General features: G+C 36.8%; 1 protein-coding gene across 1 annotated transcript in view; it reads left to right on the top strand.

Moving 5' to 3' along the window:
* Nucleotides 1-22,376, top strand: part of WARS2 (tryptophanyl tRNA synthetase 2, mitochondrial) — a 78,867-nt gene that overhangs the window by 42,466 nt on the left and 14,025 nt on the right. The window contains exons 3-4 of the mRNA XM_044672511.1: nt 9,714-9,794; nt 11,378-11,463. Coding sequence (XP_044528446.1) covers nt 9,714-9,794; nt 11,378-11,463 — 167 coding nt within the window. The remainder of the gene's footprint in view (nt 1-9,713; nt 9,795-11,377; nt 11,464-22,376) is intronic.

The following is a 22,376-nucleotide window of genomic DNA, read 5'->3' as shown; positions in this document are numbered from 1 at the left end:
CCTTCATAAAATAACAGCTAATGCAATTTTAACAAAGAATTTTCTTCTCAACCTCTTTCTGATTTTTTAATATTTTCCTCAGAGTTAAAACCACACACATTCACCCTGACTAGAAGCACCTCATGTTATGGAATAAAAGGGAGAGCTTGACATCTGTAACTTTAATTCCAAATTGCCAGCCAAAATTTTCCTTTTCTCAACTTGCTTCATAAATTCCACAAAATCCACTAACAATTAAAGGTTATTATTATTAACCTATGGCAGTGATGGCGAACCTTTTAGAGCCTGGGTGCCCAAACTGCAACCCTCATGCCACATGTGAGTCCCCCAGCTTTACCTCAGACGGGAGCAAGGAAGCGCTCCCATTGGGCTGCTGGGCAGAGAGATGGGTGATGTGAGAAATGTCCTCAGGCACATGAGCAGAGGGGGAAGGGAGCAACCCCCTCTGGCATGCATGCCATGCATTCACCAACATGGACCTATGGTCTATCTAGTAGATGAAAACATGGATCTAGAATAATGGAATTTTGGACCCCAAAAGAGACCTTAGCGATTATCTAGTCCGGGGATTCTCAACATTTTTTTTGTTGTTCTAAAAATACCTCCCACCACCAACAAACATGTTGTGAATCCCCAGGAAAATTTAACATTTTACTCATTATATTCTTTTAGATTTATTCATTAAATGCTTCCAATGACAATTTTTACCCCTAAAAGTTCCAAATTGCAATTTCCCTTATGTAATTATAATTACAAAATATAAAATTTTATTCTAAATATAATTGTGAAAACTATATAAATATAGAATTTAAAGCTAATTACAAAATAATTATGAATATTTTATGTAGGACATTGTAAAAATTAAAGGAAGGAATCCAGTAAGGTCTTATATGTTTACTACTTATCTGTAAGATTTCATATTAAATTTCTTCATTTTACAAAGTTTTTGACTACATATAAAATTTACACTGAAATTGGTTAAAACCTGGAAGATGCTTAATATAATATAATTGTATATAAACTTAAAATCATTCTTATACTTTATTTGAATAAAGATTTGCAACATTTGGCTCAATACCAGACAGACACAGTCTTAAAATTGGTTCCATAAACTATTACTGGGATTATTTCTGTATCTTGATTTAAAACAAGAATAAAGTGAGAATGCTTGCTCACACAGATGCATGGTGGAAAATGATAGGAAAATTATAAAAAGCTCCCTTGCTGAGGAATGGAAACTTATTTGCTTAATTTTTAGCCTCCTAATCAATTAATAAAAAATTAATTGCTAGTTACCCTATAAAATATTTATTTTTTAACAATAACAATTACCATATCAGATAAGTTCACTTGCAAGTATTGCCTCATTTTTAATGGTGTTTTTATATAAATTAACATTTGTAAGAAGGAAAAACATCTTCAGATTTGACTTTCTTTTCTTCTAACACTGGCAGATCAGCCACAGCTTTGCAGAAACTTTGCTAAATAACTGACCAATGTCACTAATCAGTTTATTTGAAAATCCTGTAATGCACATACTCATCCAGTATTATCAATTGTGGATCATTTCAGACTGCCTAATACTTGTGCTGCAAGAATGCAAACGTTCATAACATCTTTCTCATGTGATGATGTAGCTGATGCTGTATGATTACAGGGTAACATAGGAGAATGAGGGAGCTAGTCTGGTGCTATATACAGAGTGCAAATGAGGGGATGCACCTGCATTTCACCATCCATTGGGAATCAATTTGCTCTTGATTGCCAAATCCTTGTGGCAGTTTGGAAACAATTTGGTGACAGATTAAGAAACTGCACTTAAAAATGGACAGAATTTGTTGAAATCAATGCAGAAGCACCAAGATCAGTGTGTACATGATCATGGCAATTTCAGATTCCTGAAGAGACAAACCCATAACTCTCCAAACATAAGTGGGCAATCATTTACTGCTTTAAGTGCCATTAAAGAATTTTTAGCATGAACATTTTAGGGTTCATGAACCACTAAATGAGAACTACTGATCTAATCTAATTCTTATATTTTATAAGTAATTAAATGAGATTAAATGGTAGAGTCAGGATCCTAATCCAGCTCATCCGATTCTAAACTACCTTTGAATTATATGTATTTTTATAAACAATATAGCCTATACTAAGATCACTTGATTAAATGCCAGCATCTCTAATAACCTTGGCTCTATGACCATTTAATAATTTTACCATTCTTTCTTCCTGATTTTTTTCTTGATATGGCAAGCAACATAAATGTGGTTGTTTTTTCTGAAATCTAATAGGGAAAGTTACAACCTTATGAAAAAGGTAAATGAAGATTAACTAATCCTTCAAATATTGATTTCCTACCCTGCTCCATAATTCACTAAAATTAATATTTTAAACTGTTTAAAGTTTTGTGACCACTGTCAATTGATGATTAATTAACAATTAAAGTATCTCTGAAATGATGCGAATCAATGAAAAACATTATTCAATTTATATATGACTTTTTAGGAACATATCTGTAATGGAAAGTATAATACATCTGAAATACTATTTTTATTTAGTTTGATTTTCCTTTAAAATAAATTATTCCTCTATATTATTAATCCTGTACATCTTCATTTTGTTTCTGGAGATAACTGTAAATGTAGAAAATGGTTTTTTGAAACTATAATTCTGCTTTTACCAATAGTTTTTGTCTCCATTCCTTTGCATTCTTTCTGAACAGTCTGACTGGAACAATTTAAGACTCATTGAAGATTTTTCTCATTATTTTCTTTCTCTTTCTCCCCCGGCTGCTGGTCGTGTTGCTTCCCCTAAAATATGTTTGCCATATGTGGAGAATTTTACTGACTACCTCTCTTCTGAAAGGTGTGTGTATGTGTGTGTGTGTGTGTGTGTGTGTGTGCATGTGTGTGTATATGTGTGTGTGTTTGGTAGGTGTTTCCTTACCATTGCTGAAGTCAATGGTCTTTTATTTCCAGCAGGCCTGTACATAGATCCAATCTCTGATTCCCACAGCTGTCTCTGAATTGTGAGTCTCCACATTTTAAACTGCTGCCTAGCCCACATTGTAATCACTGCAGATGGAAGATAAAAGGTGGAGGACATAACTCGAGACACTAACTCACAATCGGAGCCAAGAGAGATGCCCTGATCTGTCAGACTTCTCCTTGTTTCAGTGAGTCCAAAAGCAGTTCAGGCAGATAGATATGCACGAGAGGAGGCAGAGATGGATGGAATCTGTGATTGTGGATTCCTCCTGAAATCTCTAATTAGAATGGAGTCCTGCTTTATTACCCCAGAAACCAAAATTGGAAAGAAAGTAAGGGAGAAGGGCAAAGCAGAACCAGTCTGCCATTCCGAATCATCCACAACTGACAGGTTAATGAAACTCAATGTGTGACTCTTATTGCTCATAATAAGCTCATGAAGAATTAGATGGTTGACTTTACTTCTTTCATGGCGGGAGGCTATGTAGGATCATAGATTTAGAGCTAGAAGGGCCCTTCGAGGCCATCTAGTGCAATCCCTCTCTTTTACAGATGAACAAACTGAGACCTCTAAAGTCAATTAAAGGATTTGCCAAAGTTGCCGGTGTCCCACAGGTGGTTGGGTTAGAACCCAGGCTCTTTGCCTCAAAATCCAGTGTTCTTTAATGCAGCACCATTCTGCAAGCCATATTAAAGAAGAAAACCTGCTGGTGCTCTCAATTAATCCACAAACATTGATTTAAATGCCTACTAAATGCTAAGCAGTGAAGGCCTGAAGTCAGGAACACTCATTTTCCTGAGTTCATATCTAGCATCAGACACTTACCAGCTGGATGACCTTGAGCAAATCACTTAACTTTGTTTGCCTCAGTTTCCTCATCTGTAAAACAAGCTAGAGAAGAAAATGGAAAACCATTAAACCTCAAATGGAGTCATGAAGAGTCAGACAGGACTGAAACCACTGAGCACCAATGAAGAGCTACACACCAGGAAAAGAGCAACAAAAATGAAACCATTCTTGCCCTCTAGGAGCTTAATAAGTTACCTTTTATCCAAGCAGCAAGCATGCATGCAACATATATACTCTAGACTAACTACACACAAAAGAAATACAAGGGAATCAAGAACAACTTCATGGAGAAAATGATGCTTAAGCTAAACATAGAAGGAAATCAGAGATTTTAAAAGCTAGAGCTGAGAAAGGAGTGCATTTCAGGAATGGGACAGATGGGGCAAAAGCATGGAGATGGCACTGTCATGTGAGAAAGAGCAAGAAAACCAATGTGGAAAGGGAAAAAAATGTGTAATAAAGATAGACCACTGGAGCTTACTGAGCAAGCAGGTAGCATGGTCAGACCTCTATCTCCCTGGCAAGGTGAAAGATGCTGCATTAAATACACCATATCTCCCAACCTTTAAATTTGGTTCACACTTCTGGGGAAAATGGCACTGGATTTGGAATTAAGGGACAGGGTTTGAGCCCTTACTCCAACACTAAATTTTTGACCTTGGAAAAAATCTCTTACTCTTCCTATATATACCTCAGTTCCTTCTCCTATAAAGTAAAAATGACATTAAAATTTTTAATTGTTATTTTTTATTTTCATATCAATATTTTTCCCCAGACCGCTTTCCCTTATAATAGAATAAAAAAGAGAGCTGGAGAGTAGGCCAGGAGGGAGGGAAGCTATTCAGCCAAACTAATTTAACCAACAGTACCTTGATCTGGCAATATAGACAGTGTCCCCTACCTCTACAAAGAAGACCAGGGGGAGAGCACTTTCTCCTTTCATCCTTACAGACAAGCCTGATTATCATACAGTCTATTATAGAACCTTCAATTTCATGTTTTTGTTTTGTATTGTTTCTGGTATTCTTTCCATTTATATTGTAAATTTATACATTATTTTTACAGCTCTGTGCTTCAATGGATTATGCATATTCATCATTTCTTACTATGGGATAAAATCCTCCTACATTTATATACCACAATTTTTTAGGCAGGAAATAGTAATATTTTTCATTATCCATTTTACAGGGCTGTAAAAGAAAAGGGCATGGAGTAGTACCAAAGGAAATGTGTCGTTCAATCAAAGTTTTAAAATAGCAACCCAAACTGGGCATTCCATAGTGTCTATAATAATTCATCCTGCCTATGAAATATCCATTTATGGCCAAAGAGTAATAACCTTACCTGGAAGATAGTCAGAAATCCAGCAAATTCTGCTTTTGAATTTTTTGATAACACCTAAAGTAAAATGGTTTAATTACTGATTCTGTTGATTTCTAAGGTTCTGCCCCTGACACATTGTACCACACTTACCAGAGTGGAGATTCTTTGAAAACAAAACACTTAACCACCAAGACGATTTCCAGGTGTAAGGTGGGAAAGACCTGTTTAACTTAGTTCTTGGAATGCTTAGGAGACATTTTATTTTTCACACGTAAGAGATTTCAAGGCTGATTTAAACAAAGCTCAATGTAGGGATATGTACAGCCTATTATCACCCTCCAACTTGGTGCCATGGAAAGAGTGCTGGTTTTGGAGTCAAAAGACCTGAGCTTAATTCCTGACTTTTAGCAAGTTATTTGCCATCTCTGGGCCTTTGGTTCCTATCTAACAACTGAAGAGGCTGGACTGAATGGCCTCCAAGATCTACCCAGTTCAATGATCCAGCAATAGGGCTACATGATTTTTATTTTACTTGAATTCTTAGGAACATCAGAAATAATCATATGAGGCAATTAGGTAGTTCACTGGATGATGCATGAAGCCTGGAGTCCAGAAGACCTGATTTTTAATCTGGCCTCTGACACTTATTAGCTGAGTGACAAAGGTGAAGTCACTTAACCTTTGTTTGCTTCAATTTCCTTATCTGTAAAATGGGGATAATAATAGCACTTACTTCCCAGTATTGTTGGAAGGATCAAATGAGATGTTTTAATAATAATAATAATATAACAACAATAAGATAATAATAAATATGTGATGATAATAATAATTAGATAATAATGCTTTGGGGCACAAAAATATTAGCTGTTATTATATTTTTTGATGTAATTTGTGGTATGTATGTTCTTCCAAAACATGAAAATATGGAAAAGATAATAAACTGTTTTGCCATTTCCTTCTCTAGCTCATTTTTACAGATGAGAAAATTGAGGCAAATGGTTAAGTGGCTTGGCCAGGGTCACACAACTAGTATCTGAGATTGTCTCATCTTCCTGCCTCCAGGAAAGCCTAGCACTACCATCTAGCTGCCTAGTATTATTATAATATACAAATGTAAATAAAAAAATAATTTCAAAGTCAAATGGCAAAAATATTTCAATTATTATTAGATTCAGTCTGCCATTTTAAGTTAAATTTTCTTATTTTAATGCAGGTAACTGAATAAACTGTACTAAATTTTTGAGATCCATAGAAGAAAAATCCTAAGGCACAGGAGATGGCCTTTGGTTAGTAGTAAAGCAGATGAAAGATGTTGACTGTGCAAGATTTTGGAAGTTTTGGACTTGGAGAAAAGTATAAGGAAATCCAAGTGTACACAAAAGAGGATGAACATTGGCAAAAACAAGCGTAAGTGGGCCAATTAAAGACAGTGGATATAGTCGGTGTGAGAGTTTATCGGTAGATACAAGAGCTTTTTAATTAAAATCAGATTCTAGAACAAGGTTTCTGCTAAGGAGATTTGTCATGGGGATGATGAGTCTAGTGAAAATAACTCAGCATGAAATTGCTCGTTTTTGAGAGGAAGTGATAAATGGGAATTTGTGAGTCTGAATAATTTTCCAAGTATCTTTAGCCAAACTACAGGAAATACTTCCTGGGAAGATAATATTTACATAGGAAATAGACAGGTCCTGGGAGACGAGAAAGTATCTTAGGGCTCCCATCCAGGTTTTAATGCCCTAGGTGATTGCTTGAATGGGCTTGATTGATCCCGGGCAGCTGTATCTTTTAGCATCATCTGATACAGCATTGCAGGCCCAATGTTGGGTTTCTTTTGCTCTTCCCAGGTGTTTTGGGAAGGATCTCTTTCTCTCTTCAGCCCAGTTGCCTCTTTTCAGCGTCTCCTCACATTCTAAATTTTCTTAACCTTATTCACAAAACAATCCTCTGAACTAGAAGACCTCCATTAATTTAACTCTGGGAAACCTTTGGCTCCTTATAAGAGCTGGTGATTTTGTTGGATATACTTCTTAGGTCTCCATAGTTCTCCTACCACCTCCTGTTTTCATCTAGAGACCAGCCTGTTTGTTATTATGAGCCAATGGCATTGGCAGAGGCTATGTCTGGCATGAGAATCCACCACAAGTTACAGAGTCAATTGATTTCAAAGATTACAATGCAAACAATCATTACTTGCAGATTTTCTGTCATGACATATATAAGGCACTGACAGGGTAGGCACTACACAACAAATATCATTGTTGTCCTTTTGTCCCCAGTTCAAACCATCAATTCACATTGGTACTTGGATGGATCTATGTTCTTATCAATGTGAGATCTCCCTCCAGGGTCCAGATTACAGGCTGTCCAGAATTGCCTATACTTCATAGATCTGCTCTATATCCTCCCTCTGACCTACCCCTCAAAGGGTCATCCCACGTACTGAGCCCCTCTACTAAATATTTTAATTTGCATGGGTACCAGTAGAACATATGGGTCATCTATTGGTCATTCTCTACTCCTAACTATGTGAGTACTTCCTCTTTTATTTCTTTGATAGAATCATTTATGCTGTGTTGTCTAAACATTTCCTTCTATATAATATGCTACAACCATTTTATTCTCACTTTTCAAATAAAATGTTAAGTTTGCTCATGTCCAACCTGCTAGGCTAAATACTGACACTGTGGTTAAAAAAAAAAATTGGAGGATATTCCTCCCCAAATAATATCCTATCATTTGGGCTTTAATGAGAGTCTTTTCTAAACAAACCTGAAGAATCTAAGATTCTTTGGTTTTAGGATGATGGGACGAGAAATCTTCAGCTGTAGTTTAATCATTATATTTAGTTTACTATATGGCTGTCCAAGTCATTTTATCAACTCCATGCCTTCATTTTCCCCTTTCTAAAATAGTTTTGTAGTTTTTCATGAAACCATTTAGGTTGGTTCTATGTTCTATATTCTGCTATTATTTTTCTTGTGTTCTTACAATGTATTTCACAAATTATCCTGTTCAGATAGCAAATTTTCATTTTTATCGCTGCTAGAAATCTAAATATTTGTAGTTCTGTGTTAAATGTAAAGGGTAAGAGAACTGAACCTCAAACTATGTTATTAATCTAAAAGTTATCAAAAGTAAGATGAGAAAAAAGTTGGTTTTGACCCTTTGCCTACTTTTTCTTTACGATTATTAGGTAAATTAACTTGATTCCCTTGTTTGGGCAATACCAAGAGAATCCCCCATGAAATATTAAATGGGTTTCATTCCATATGTCCAAATATAAGATTTCTCCAAGGAAAACAGTTCACTTCATTGAAACACAGTGGTGGCTTTTTGCAATCCATCAACAGAGCATCATATCTAGACAGGAAAGGAAGAAATTTTCTTGGATTTCCCCATACGTCTGTGCTTGTTTGCCTATATTTTCATTCCTTCTACTCAGTTCATTAAAGAAAAAGTAACTCCTCTCTCACCAAATCCTCTCCCCTCCCCATGCCAAATACAGCTCTTATTGTATTAGTTTCTAATGGAAGTGCATTTTGCTATAGCCAAGGTTACAGTTTTTGTCTGATAGATGTTTGTTTACAGCAGCAGTTAGCAATTTGCAGACATTGTTGTCAAAGCCACTGCCCTCAATGAAACCCAAATGCTGCCTTGGAAGGAAGATGATGGAGACAGCTCAGTGACTTGCATAGCTTTATGAGGGAGTTCTTGTCAAACAAGTGAAAAACAACCTTTCTTTCTCTGTGGCTTGGGAGTGGGGGGGGGGGGGGAGAAAGAGAGAGAAAAACCCTCCTTCTCCAGATGGTGAATCCTTAGTGAAACAAGCCTGAGCCGAGTCAATGTCATTCTCTCTGTTCACTTCACAAAACCCACAAAGAACACATTTGGTGTCACTTTTCAGAGTTGGAAGCAATCTCTGCTTTTTAAAGCAATCACATGGATAAGAAGCTGTAGTTAATGAAGGACTGGGAATCCCAAGGGCTGAGGATGGGATGCCCTGCCCTAAATAAAACTCTAGATCATCAGAAAGAATTTGCCCTGGACCCAAGAGTCACCCCCAACTTTGTTTTCAGCTTTTAACAAAGTCCTTTGACAAGAATCCCCCCCCCCAATAAGTTTAGCAAATTTGAGGAAATAATTTGGAAGCGCTCCCAACCCATTCCTTGGGGCCCTCCTCACAAGACTCAGAGACTTTACAGACTAAGTTGGCCCTCTTACTAGTTTTTGGGAAGAGGGGAGGCCACAGAGAAAAGAAAAAAAACTGTGGAAAAGAAATATTCCTTAAGAGTGGAGACACCATCTCTGCTACTTTTCAGACTAATGATTCCTAGACCAAATAGCTCGTTTCAATTCTTTTTATCCAGCACCTTTTTTTAGCATCTAGATGTGATAGTCAAAGCCAAACCCTTTTGTCTTCTCTTCACTGTCAAAATTCCTCAGTATTCTAGGTATTTGGGGGTAATACTTGATTACCCTTATCTTCTTGTTTTATATACATTAAAATATTTGCAATATATTTATAATGTAATTTCTCATTTCCTTAGGTGCCAGAGCACTCTGAATTAAGTTGGATCCTTGGATGTCTGGTCAGGATGCCACGGTTACAAAATTTACCCCAGTGGAAGGTAAATATTTTCAAAGCAGGAAACATAAAATGAATTTAAATGCCATCATTATGGATTTTTTTTTCCTTTTCTACATATTTCTGTTTTAACCACTGAATTGGCCTGTCTTACCGTATCACAAGAACTGCGGTTTCTAGCTCATCTAACTAACTGTGCTAACTTTGGCAAGCTAGTAAGTGCATGTCACCTAACATCTCTAGGCCACAGCTAAAACAATGTGGTTAGACTCTCAAGGCCCTTCAAGATTCAAAATTCTACGAATCTATGGTTTTTCTTGCTCTGAATCTCAGAACAGATGACCCAGAGTCTGCTTTTTGTTTAAGTTGCTAATGACCTTGAACCCTCCCTATTATGATTAACAGTCTGGATCCATTGCTCCTGGAATCTGTGCTCCATCCTTACCAGAACAAATTGATGGCAAGGCAAGAATGTGTTCATTGTGGGGAGAAGGGAAATAACATTTTTATGTAACATTTAAACAAAATAGGTCCAGGCAACAGTTCAAATCCACAGTAAAACAAAGGCTATACTTTCTCAAGGAAGCTCGACTAAATTAGTTAAGTTGAGATAACTCATAGTTCTTTACTGCCATTTATTTTTGTAATATGATAAACTAAAATTAGAAAGTCTCCAACCATGTCAATCAACACTGATCCCATTTATCCATCTTGCAAGTTTTCAGAATTGTCATGGTTTCCTCCAGAACTGATGCCCTCAAACAGGAGTTACACAAAGAACAAGTAATACATTGAAGTGCCAGTGCTTAATTAAAAGATGGCATTGCCAGATCTTTCAAGCTCTCTGGGAAGAAGCAAGATGGTGGTGCTTTGAAGCCCTAAGGTTTGACTTGGTTCTCATCATCTCAAATCAGAGTGCCTTCCCTTTCAAGGGTTCTGAAATAACACTCAACAACTCTTTACTCGTCAGTTCTCCTTTTCAGTATTCCTCATCAGTCCTTACCATCTCTCAGTGCTTTACCCCTCAAGGCATTTCTCCTTCCATATGCCCATGTATCTGGGACCCTATCAACATGGCTGCTTTCTCCAATTACACATCTTCTGTCATTCTTATCCAGATCCTCCCCTACATCTTCTGTGGCCTCAATAAATTTTGTATTTGCTTATCCAAGTGTTATTTCCCTGTAATAGAAACAAACTCCTTAAAAGAAGAAACAATGTCATTTTTGTTTTTGTTATCTCTGATGCCTGGCACATTATGGTTAGCTAATAAATTCTCACCAAATGAATTGAAGGAATGAATTTCTTTGTATTGCATGTCAATTTATGAAAAATTTTCATCTGTATCTCCCTGGTTCCTTGTTCAAGAACCATACGAAGTAAGCAGGACAGATATTATTCCTATTTTACCAATGGAACAACTGCATTTCAGAAAGATTAAGTGAGCTACCAAATCACACAGAGAGTATTTATAACAGAGTTAGGCCTAGAACCCAAGGGTCTTTACTCATACTCCTCTGCACTTTCCACTTTACTGTGCTGTGTCCCTAGGCTTAGAAATATCTGTAGTTCAATAGTTTGGTTAGCCAGAGGTTCTGAATTTTCCATCCTTTTTCTTGCCCACAGACTAAGAATACTAGCCTGAAACAAGAGGGAACAGTGGGTCTCTTCACATATCCTATACTTCAAGCTGCAGACATTCTGTTATACAAGTAAGTAAGGAATGGTGAGTTGAATTATATAATCTTATTTATTCTATCAATCAACAATCTATAAGAAGACAAAACTTTTAAAAATATAAATATGTGAATAGGCATTACAGTTCATCAGATCAGATTGCTAAAAGGGATTAGAGACTTGAATTATTTTGCATATAGGCATTTCTTTATATTCTTTCTGAATTATTAGGAATTAAATTAAATACTCAATCTTGAACACAAATAAATTGAACTGTCTCAATTCAATTTCCAAGTTTTAATAAATAGCATTTATATAATAATTTAAACTTTGTAAATCTATTTGTAAATATTATCTCATTTGATCCCCATATCAACTCTGAGAGGTAGGTGCTATTATTACTGCCATTTTACAGATGAGGAAACTGAGGCAGAGATTAGGTGACTTTCCCAGAATCGCATACCAAATATCTAGGGTAAAGTTTGAACTCAGATCTTCCTGACAGAAAGCATAGTGCTCAATCCCCTCTGCCACCTCATTGGCTCACTAGCTTTGTTCAATCCCTGTTATTAATAAATATGTATTAATACTGATTCTCTATGTGGTCTTGAATAACTGAATATATTTTTCTGTGCCTCCATTTCCTCAACTGAAAAAAAAAACCACAATGCTTAATACTTACTCTCCTCACAGAATTGGTATTCCAAAAACAAATTAATGTTTACATAAAGAACACTAGGCCAACATTGATATAGAAATAAAAAGTATTTCAGTTAATAGCCATAATCTTGAGTCTATTGTAGTCTAAGTAATATGGGATGAAATATAACCATACTATAAGTAAGAATGCTAAAGTAAATAATACTTCAGATTTCATGCCTTTCAGTCCATCAAGAAGTCCAGTAGAAATGATTCTTCATTAGAGACAATAGAGGATTATGACTTCTTTGAATATGGAATAGATAATCGCTTTGGGTTGAGAGTAGGATAGGCCTCCCAGACTGACCATGCATTTGCTAGTTCATTTTATAGGATAATCCAAGCTACATTAGTAAAGAGTTCCTCTGCTTCTATTCCAGAAATATCCACTTGATTGGATATAACAGAAGATGCATATCCATTGTGTAAGACTTTAAATTTAAGTTTTTATGCTAATTTGAAAGTTCGAAAGTAATATTATGGTCACTGATTTAAAAATATTATGGCTTAAGTCAAAATGGCTTTTAGCAGCTTTATTTACAAAGAGGTGGAAAGAATAAAAGTAGAAAAATATAGATAAAGAGATAGATTCTAATAAGCCTACCAGTGCTTCTCCAATGAAGTGAGGCTCCGCCCCGCAGGGGCTTCCCCACATTCCTTGTCCCCACGTGGATTTCCCAGTAATCCTCAGCCAGAAGTCCAGTGGTGTCTTCAGCTAGAGTTCCACCAACGCAGCCTCCTCCAGAGCCAAGGCAGGAATCTCTGGGACTAACCTCTCCAAAGCCAGGAAAGGAAGGCCAGCTACTCACCCAAGCAAAATTCTCTTACTTAGTGTTAAGTAGGGGTACTTTGAGTTCTTGATTTGTTTAGCTAAAAATAGGCTAGGGGAGAGTTAATCCTATCTTTACAGTAGGCATATAGGGACCGTGATTCTCCATCCACCCTCCTCTTTTACCCTGCTGTTTAGAGGCAGAACTCAAATTAGAACCCAGATTACTAGACTCTCATTCTGAGTCATGTCCATAAGGAGTTTAGTTAGACATACCTGAAACAAAGCAAGAAGCCATCCAGAACAACTTATATGAAATTGGTAAAGAAAATAAATCAAACACCAAAATATATAGAATAATGGACCAATAAGTATTTCTTTAGTGCCCACGTGCCAAACACTGTGGGGGCTTACAGTGCATTCACAGATAAGTAACTACAAGCTATACATACAAAATAAGTACACAGAATGTGGAGAGATGGGAGCTGGGGAGAACATTAATAACTCAGGAAATCAGAAAACACCACTTGAAGGAGAAGGCAGCTGAGTTGAATCCTGAAGGGAACAAGAGGTAGAGGTTAGGAAAGAGACCCACCCAGCAGTGATCAGCCTGCACAAATGTAGAGAAATCAAGAGTAATTAATTATTCTTGTAATTAACTGACAGGAAGGGGGAAAGATCTAAGCAAGATTGGCAAGAATCAACTACCAGGAATTTCATAGTCTGGCATAGGCTCTCTTGGTCAGAGACTAGATTGAGGTTCTGAATATATTCCCTCCCTTTTCTTAAAAAAAAAATACAACAAAAAAACCAGATGTTGCCACATCTGTTTATGATTTACTGTAGACATGGTTGGGTAAGCTCATACTGTCTCATTATGCAGATATCTATTCTTGCCAGGCCCTAAAGTTGCACTTCTGTCCCCCAGGTATTAGTGTCACTTGCCAATAACGATTCCATCTTTCAGCCTCCAAAGACAAATAGGGTTCTCACAAGTGAGATTTTGTCATGAAAAACATGTGGTGTTTCTTCATAATCCCCTGTTATCAACAAGCATTTATTAAGTGTCAGGCACTGTGCTAAGCCCTGGGGATAAAAAGTCCCTGTCCTCAAGGAGCTTATATTCCGATGGGGGAGACAAAAAGCTATGGACAAACAATGTATATACCAGATAAAATGTTATTCCTATTCTTTGCTAGATTTAACAACTATTACTTTCCTCCTATGAGTTTTCCTTTCTTCATTTTCAATAATCTGACCAGTTCTTAGAGTATTAGACAAAACAATAAGATTCCTTTTCTGTTCTTTCCTATCCCTGATTTTAAGAGAGATAATGATACCATTCCCTTCCCACCTCACCAAAGTCCTGAAAATATTTTGTATAATATATGCTAAAAGATCATCTTAGGTACAGTCCTGGCAAGCCCAAAGAAACCTCTACTTCCCATTAGAAAAGGCCTCCATACTATTCTGAAGTACTGTGTGCCAATAACAGTGTCAAATCTTCATTTAAGGCAAATCACTTTAGCATCTTTGTCGAAGTAGGTGGAATAGGAGCAGGGAGACCTTGTTAGCACTTCTTTTTAGGAGACCCTTACAGTAGTCCAGGTAAGAGGTAATAAGGACCTGGACTAGGCAGTGCCTGTGTTGAGAGAAAGAAGGAACTTCGTATGAGAGATGGCATGGAGCTAGAAGGGACTAGGGAAAGAGAATTGAGAATAACATCTTGTTTTTCTACTGAAACATTCAGCCTCCCATAAATTCTTCACAAAATTTCTCTCTTCATGTTCTTCAGTGGAAGTTGATACACAAGCTGCATCCAAAGCATGAAGGTCAATTTGAAGGCTATGCTCAGTCTAAGCAGTACAAACTGATATGACTTGATCCCCTCAGAAACTACTCTGATTATTTCTCTGCACATATGTTGTTTCCTAATAGGATATGTTCTCCTTCAAGGCAGGAACTGTCTCATTTTTTGTCTTTCCATCCCCAGTATGTGACACATAGTAGGCAATTAACAAAAATGTGTGTTAAATGAATGAATCAACTCATCTATGAAAAAATAATAGTGGAGGGTGAGTGAGTGAGTGTGTGTGTGTGTGTGTGTGTGTGTGTGTGTGTGCGTGTGTATGATTTTTAAGGTTTATCAGTCTATTCATCTGCATTATCTTAATTCTCACAATAGGCCTCTGAGATAAATAATAATAAGTATTATCCCCATTTTAATATAGATGAGGCTAAAGGAGATTAAATCCATGGTCACATACCTAGTAGGTATCAAAGGAAAGATCTAAACATAGGTCTCCTCTGATTCTAAGAGTAGCACTTCTTGTCCCCTCCACCAGAGATAGCAATGCACCCCACAATCCTCCCAAGGGCAGACTAAACCAGATTAAAATATAATTAAGAAATATTTAACACTACAAATAAAAATACAATAGAACATAAATAATTATAATATATGGTTTTCTAAGGCAATATTCTGTCCAAAGAGATCTTTATAATGTCCCTTAGTTCCTATTTAACCTTGACATCACTGATCTATACCAGACTGCTTCAGATGTGCTTTCATTTTGCCTTTAGGCACACAATGAAGCCAACTACTCTTTGTCATCTCTAAAGAAGAGCATCTGCAAATCACTCTATGGCTATTTCTTTTTGTCCTTAGGTCTCGTTTATTTTGTTCACTCATTTTTCTGTTGTGTCTGCCTCTTCATGACCCCCTTTGGGATTTTCTTCACAAAAATACTGGAGTGGTTCACTACTTCCTTCTCCAGTTCATTTTACAGATGAGGAAACTGAGGCAAACAAGGTTAAATAACTTATCCGAGATCACACGGCTAATAAATGTTTGAAACCAGATTTGAACGCAGAAAGATGAATCTGACCATAGACCTAGCATACTATCTACTGCACCATCTAGCTTCCCTAGTTCTCATTTATAGGAAAACATAAAAATGAATGTGGCTTAGTTGTTCCAGAAGCTGAACTTTATGGTCTTCTGCACTGCTTTGGATGAAAGTCACAATGTACATAATTGTTTTTGATGTACATCCCTTTTCCTTACATAGTACTTAAAGTTAACTTTGTAGCTTCTGATAAGCACACATTTTCCTGCTGGCTTAAAAATTACTGCCTCATTCCCAGCAGAAAAATGAGACAAATACCACGGTATCCTAACTTTGGAGGCCTTGTGTTATTCAGATCAAGGATATACTAGAAATAGCAGCTCAAGAAGATTAACTGACTTCTAATATTCCAGAAGGTCTTGTAGGATAAAGCAGGTACCTTGACAAAGTCATTCATTCAACAAACCTGTATTTACCCTGAAAGGCACTCAAAGAGAAGCAAAGGTCAGGTAAAAAAAATTCTTGCCCTCATTGAGTTTATTTACACTCTATAAGGGATGAAACATCAACACAAATACTTATAATGCAACGCCCCTCTGTGGTGTTTGATGATTGCTTCAGTCACCAACTACATCCAGGAACAACTCCAGTGACACTTCTCTTACCTCCAGGCCTTCTCACCAGCTTTTGTGCCACTGCCCACATACACCTACTCATTCTTCCTTCCCTTTTTTGAGTTTTGAAATCATAATCAAATCAACTGTGTCACTACTCCAAGAAAGGCTGTGTTAATCGACTCCTCTCTGGCCTTTCCTTCACCATCACCAGATTCTAAACCAAAATGTCATTTCCCCTATTAGAATATAAGCTCCTTGAGGGTAGGGACTGTCTAAATTTTTGCATCTGTATCCCTAGCACTTAGTGCAATGTTTTGAGACATAGGAAACACTTGATAAATGCTTTTTCATTTATTCAGTATTACATTTTCAGTACACTAGAGAGATGCTGAACAAAATTCCATGTGGTGACTGAGAGCAAAAGTGACCAATAATGGATCTGATGAGAGAGCTCAAGAAAGGGGGAAAAGACACAAAAAATACCCTAAGGAAGGATTTACTTGTCTGTGATAAAAGCACACAGAAGCAGATTCCCTCAAGATCCCTCCAAAATCAGCTTTTAAAATATGCTGTTGCCATTCAGTTAGTCAGCAAATAACTAGACTCATTCTGCATGCTCAGTACCATTCTAGGCCTTGTATTTATAATCTTTTAGTTGTCAAATCAAATAGCTTTTTTTCAATCTGAATCCTCATTAACCTCTTAATAGTATTTGAAATTGGATGTCACCTTCCTTTGAGTATTTTCTCTTTTATAGGTTATCATGACATTGCTCTCCTAGTTCTCATCCTCTAGACATTCACTCTGAACATTCCTAATTCTCCTTTTCTGGTTCTTCATCCATATCATACCCACTAGCCATGGGGGTCCCCCAAAATTCTTAACCTGGATTCTTTCCTCTCTTCTCTTATATACTCTGTCACTTGGACAGCTCCCATGGGTTCAACTATTATCTCTATACATATACATATTTCCAGGCCAAATTTCTCTGGTACGCATATATCTCTATCTGACTTTTAGTATAGTTCCTGGATAGAAAGGATTCAACAAGCATGTTGTCTGGATGACTAATTTATTTTATAATTTGTTTCCTTCATATAGTTCCTGGAGTTTGGCCTAGCCCAGTTGCTGCTGACTACTCTGGTCTCAGGTCTGAATCCTGACCAGCAAGTCAACCCTAAAGATAATAGAGTAATAGAGAAGGAATGAGAGGTATCAGAGGGATAGAAAAGTAGGGGAGAAATTCAAGAAGTGGCAACAATATAGAATATGCTTATTTACTAATTAGTTTCTTGGAGCAATCTCCTTTTCTAGCCCATTTTGCCTCTGGAGAGCTATTGGACCTCAGTTAACAATGACTGGTATTAGCTCAAATTTACATCAAATTTACAAAATTCTTTCTTCACAATAATCCTATGAGGTTAAAGGTGATAGTATTATTATCCTCATTTTACAGATGAAGAAACTGGATCAGTGAGATTGTGACTCCCTTAAGGGCACATATTAGTAATAACTTGTATAAAATGAACCCAGGTTGTCTGTCTCCTTGGATATGTATGTTTTCTGTGAGTACTCATATAGTATATTATGTGTTTAAGCATATGTGTATAAATATCAACAAATAAAGAGCTATGAACAAGATAAATTATATATGTGCATATGTAAATATATACATATATTTGGAATGAATATTTCTTTATATCCCTATTCCTCTGATAAAGATAGATGATAGATAGGTGATAGATGTTAGAAGGAGATAGAAAGGGATGATAGATAAATAGATGGATGATAGATAGAAAATAGATGATAAAAAGAGATGATAAAGAGATAATAAATAAAAAGAGTGATGATATAGATTAGATAGATAGATAGATAGATAGATAGATAGATAGATAGATAGATCTTTTAAGCAAGCTTAAAGATCTCCCAATAAGAAAATTCTCCAGAATGTTGCTATTCCTACATAACAGTGCCCTGATTAAATCATACCTCTGAACTCTACAAAGCCTCCTTAAGGGAAATATGCAGCAATGCAAAGGGGATTGGTGTAATCATCCACACACTAGATAACAAAATGAATGAAATATGCATATTGCCCATTTTGTTGCAGGCAGCTGGGTGGGCAGATCATTGGAGGGGTGTGTGTGTGTGTGTGTGTGTGTGTGTGTGTGTGTGTGTGTGTGTTTGTCTGTCTGTCTTGGAAAGGTATGTAAGTAAATAGTGAAGTGAGCCTAGAATTATATAGGAGAAGATTGAGCTAAATCAAATTTAGGAAAGTGCACAGTATTTTTTAAAATATCTCAAACTGCTACTTATCCCTTGTCTCCAGAGTCTATCTCTTTAATAATGAGTGTTCTCTCAGTGATGAACATTTTCTCAGTGATGTAAGATTGAATGATGGATGATACATAGAACTGGGTTTTAGCAATATCAGTTTAGCAGCTGTGTGGAGGAGGGATTGGAGAAGAGACAGTTTGGATACAAATGGACCAATTAGGAGGCTATTGCATTGGTTCTAGCAAGAGATGATAAAACTTGGATTGGGTTGGTTGAAGTATAAATAGAGAAATGAAAATGAATGCAATAAATGGTGAGGATAGGTAAGACCTGGTGACTGATTTCATATGGAAGGTAAGAAAAGGAAGAGTTGAGAATGACACCCAGGTTGCAAATATTAGTGAGTGCATCAGGGATTCTTAACTTCTTTGTGTGAGTCTAGTATATCAGATCCCTTCTCAGAATTAATTTTAGTTTAGTTTAGTTTTCCAGGAGACTTGGTGTACTTATTTTTCCTAGGCCAGAAGTACTACAGCCACTTATGGCTCTTAGGGACCTTTGAGTGACTCCATCTCTGACCTGAGCCAGTTCCTCTTCTTTAGGGAGCCTGGTTCTACCCCCAACCCCTTCAGAAAATGACCATATTGGTGCCAGGCTTAATGGACATTCTTGTTCAGCTTGAGCCCTACTGACATTTACATCTGTGTGACCTGAGCAACTTCTGTCTTCCTCAGATTCCTCATCTACAAAATAGAAATAATGCTAATGCTCCTAGGGTTTTGAGGATAAAATTAGATCATATTTGTAAACCTTTTTGCAAACCTTACAGCATTATGTAAATGCTATTTACATAGATTATTATATTATTATATTAGGTAGATGCACAGAGAACTCACCAACCAACTGTGATTTTATAAGGCAATGTACAAAAGAAGAAAATAAGGCCAGGCAGAGATAAACATAAGGATTTGGCACCATCCTGTAAAAATAGCGTCAGGAGAAAATAGCAAAAGGTGGGAACAAAGGCGTAAGTAGAGGCTTTGGCATCGGCAATGAAAGGGCCCCCTCATCCTCTGAGAGAAGAGCAGAAAAGGAGAGGATGGAAGGGGGGGCATGCTGAGGCGATATAGGCTAAACATATATCCTTAGAAAGTTAGAGACAGAAAGAAAGGTCCCATATACACCAAAATATTAATAGTAGCACTTTGTATGGTATCAAAGATTTGGAAACAACTGAATCAGAAATGGCTAACCAAACTGACACAAAAATGAGATATTCTGGGGGCAGCTGGGTAGCTCAGTGGATTGAGAGCCAGGCCTAGAGACGGGAGGTCCTAGGTTCAAATCCGGCCTCAGACACTTCCCAGCTGTGTGACCCTGGGCAAGTCACTTGACCCCCATTGCCTACCCTTACCACTCTTCCACCTATAAGTCAATACACAGAAGTTAAGGGTTTAAAATAAAAAAAAAAATTTTTTTAATGAGATATTCTTCAGTATTAAAGGAGAGCAGATTGTGAAGGTCCTTGATTAGCTCCATCAGAAAATGCTATTATAATAATATTAGTTTTTGAAGGTTTAATTTGGAAAAAGTAATATTACCCAAATAAAACTGTTTATATAGCCAAAAAATTGGGGAAATTAGCAATGGAGGAATTTGGAAGTAAAATTGATGGGGGAAAGGGGGAGAACAAAGACTCATAAGCCATCTACGTGGTAGGTAAGAATGTTTTTTTTTCTTTTACTCATCCCATTATTGGCACTGATATGTAAGGCTATGCCACTGTGGGATCAAAGAGAACTTTACAATAATTAAAAGTGTTAGGAAAGATAAAGATCAAGAAAGTTAATTTAGTATTTATAGCCATGCTCTTTGTGGTGGCAAAAAATTGGAAAATGAGAGAATGCCTTTCAATTTGGAAATGGCTAAACTGTGGTATCTGTTGGTGATGGAATACTACTGTGCTAAAAGGAATAATGAACTGGAGAAATTCCATGTGAACTGGAAAGACCTCCAGGAATTGGTGCAGAGTGAAAGGAGCAGAACCAGGAGAACATTGTACACAGAGACAGATACCCTGTGGCACAATCTAATGTAATGGACTTCTCTACTAGCAGCAACGCAATGATTCAGGACAATTCTGAGGGACTTATGAGAAAGAACTGTGGGAGTAGAAACACAGAAGAAAACCAACTGCTTCATCATATGGGTCGATGGGGATGTGATTGGGGATGTAGACTCTAAGTGATCACCCTAGTGCAAATGTCAATAATATGGAAATAAGTCTTGATCATTGACACATGTAAAACCCAGTGGAATTGCACATCGGCTATGGGAGGGGGGTGGGAGGAGGGGAGGGAAAGAACATGAAATCATGTAACCATGGAAAAATTTCCTTAATTAAAAAAATAAAAAGAATGTTAATTTAGTATTAAAGTTACAGAAACTAGAAGTCAGTATATATTTATTAAGTACTTAATATGTGCCTGGCACCAGGCTAAATGCTAGAGATATAAATATAAAAATAAAGTTCCTGACTTTAAGGAGCTTACAATCTGATGGGGAAACAAAATACAATAAAAGGAAGTTGGAAAGAGCAAAAGTACTGGACAAGAGGGCATGGCGGAAAAGTCAGAGAAGTCCCAAAGTAGATTATTAGCCTAGTGGAAAATGAGATATCTGTGCCCTTTTTCAGTGGAAATTTTGGAGTCCATGGTCCAGTCCTCCTATCTGAGAGTAGTGATAAAGTGTGAGTACCAAGACTAATGGAATCTTGCAGGATGATGTTTTCCCAATGATGAGTTTTCTGGGACATGGAAGAGAAGTTAAGAGAAGTCTTAAAGTAGTGCTGCCAGTGGGGAAATGAGGAAAAATAAGGATAGAGACAAAACCTATGATTTTATTGATAATAGAGAATTCCTAAGGAAGGAAATTTCCCTTATCAATACAAGCCAGTAGTTTCTCTGCAATTTTAAGTCTTAGAGAGTCACCTAGATCACTGTGACTTGTCCAGAGTCACATAGCCAGATAAGAAAAGGTTTATTTTGTGCTAATTTTTTTTTTAAAACATAATTAGGATGAGTGAAAGAAATAAAGAAAAAAGGACAGATGTCATGGTATGCATGAATAATGAGTAAAGCCAAAACATCCGAGGTGAAAGAAAGAACTGGAAAAGAAAGGTTGAAAATGTAAGGGGTGTGCTCTACAACTGTGAAATTAAACACAGACTGAAATAATGTAAAGTGTAAGGGTGGTAGGCAAGAAGAAGGGCCAACATCTAGTGTAGGAAGTAAAAAAGAATAGCAGAAGCAGAGGAGGAAAGGTCAGGAAAAACAAAAAAAGATTAAAATAAGATGAAATAGTCATGATGTGCATAGGACCAGGTGAAAAAGATTAGTTGTTTTTTTTTTTCCTTTAAAAAACAAAAGCCAGAAAAGAGGCAAGAAACAGATACCAGGCAAAGATACCCAAAGAGTTATTATAAAAGTTAAATGTGTTTTCTGTTTAGTTTGGTTGCTTTGTGAATCTGGAACCATTTTGACATGTGGAAATATTCATTGTGATGTGCTTAAAGTGTATTGATTATGGTAATTGTTTTTTCTGTGTTAGTTGCAGGCCATTGTGATTTCCTATGGGCTACTGCAATTGCTTTTTAACCTGCCCTGCAGACTAATTTGGAATGGGGGAGTTCATGCTGACCTCTAGATGTCAGATTCACTGTAATTACCAAGAGGAGA

Source organism: Gracilinanus agilis, chromosome 4, assembly GCF_016433145.1.
Source record: "Gracilinanus agilis isolate LMUSP501 chromosome 4, AgileGrace, whole genome shotgun sequence".
Classification (NCBI taxonomy): Eukaryota; Metazoa; Chordata; class Mammalia; order Didelphimorphia; family Didelphidae; genus Gracilinanus; species Gracilinanus agilis.
This window is presented reverse-complemented; position numbering and strand designations above follow the sequence as displayed.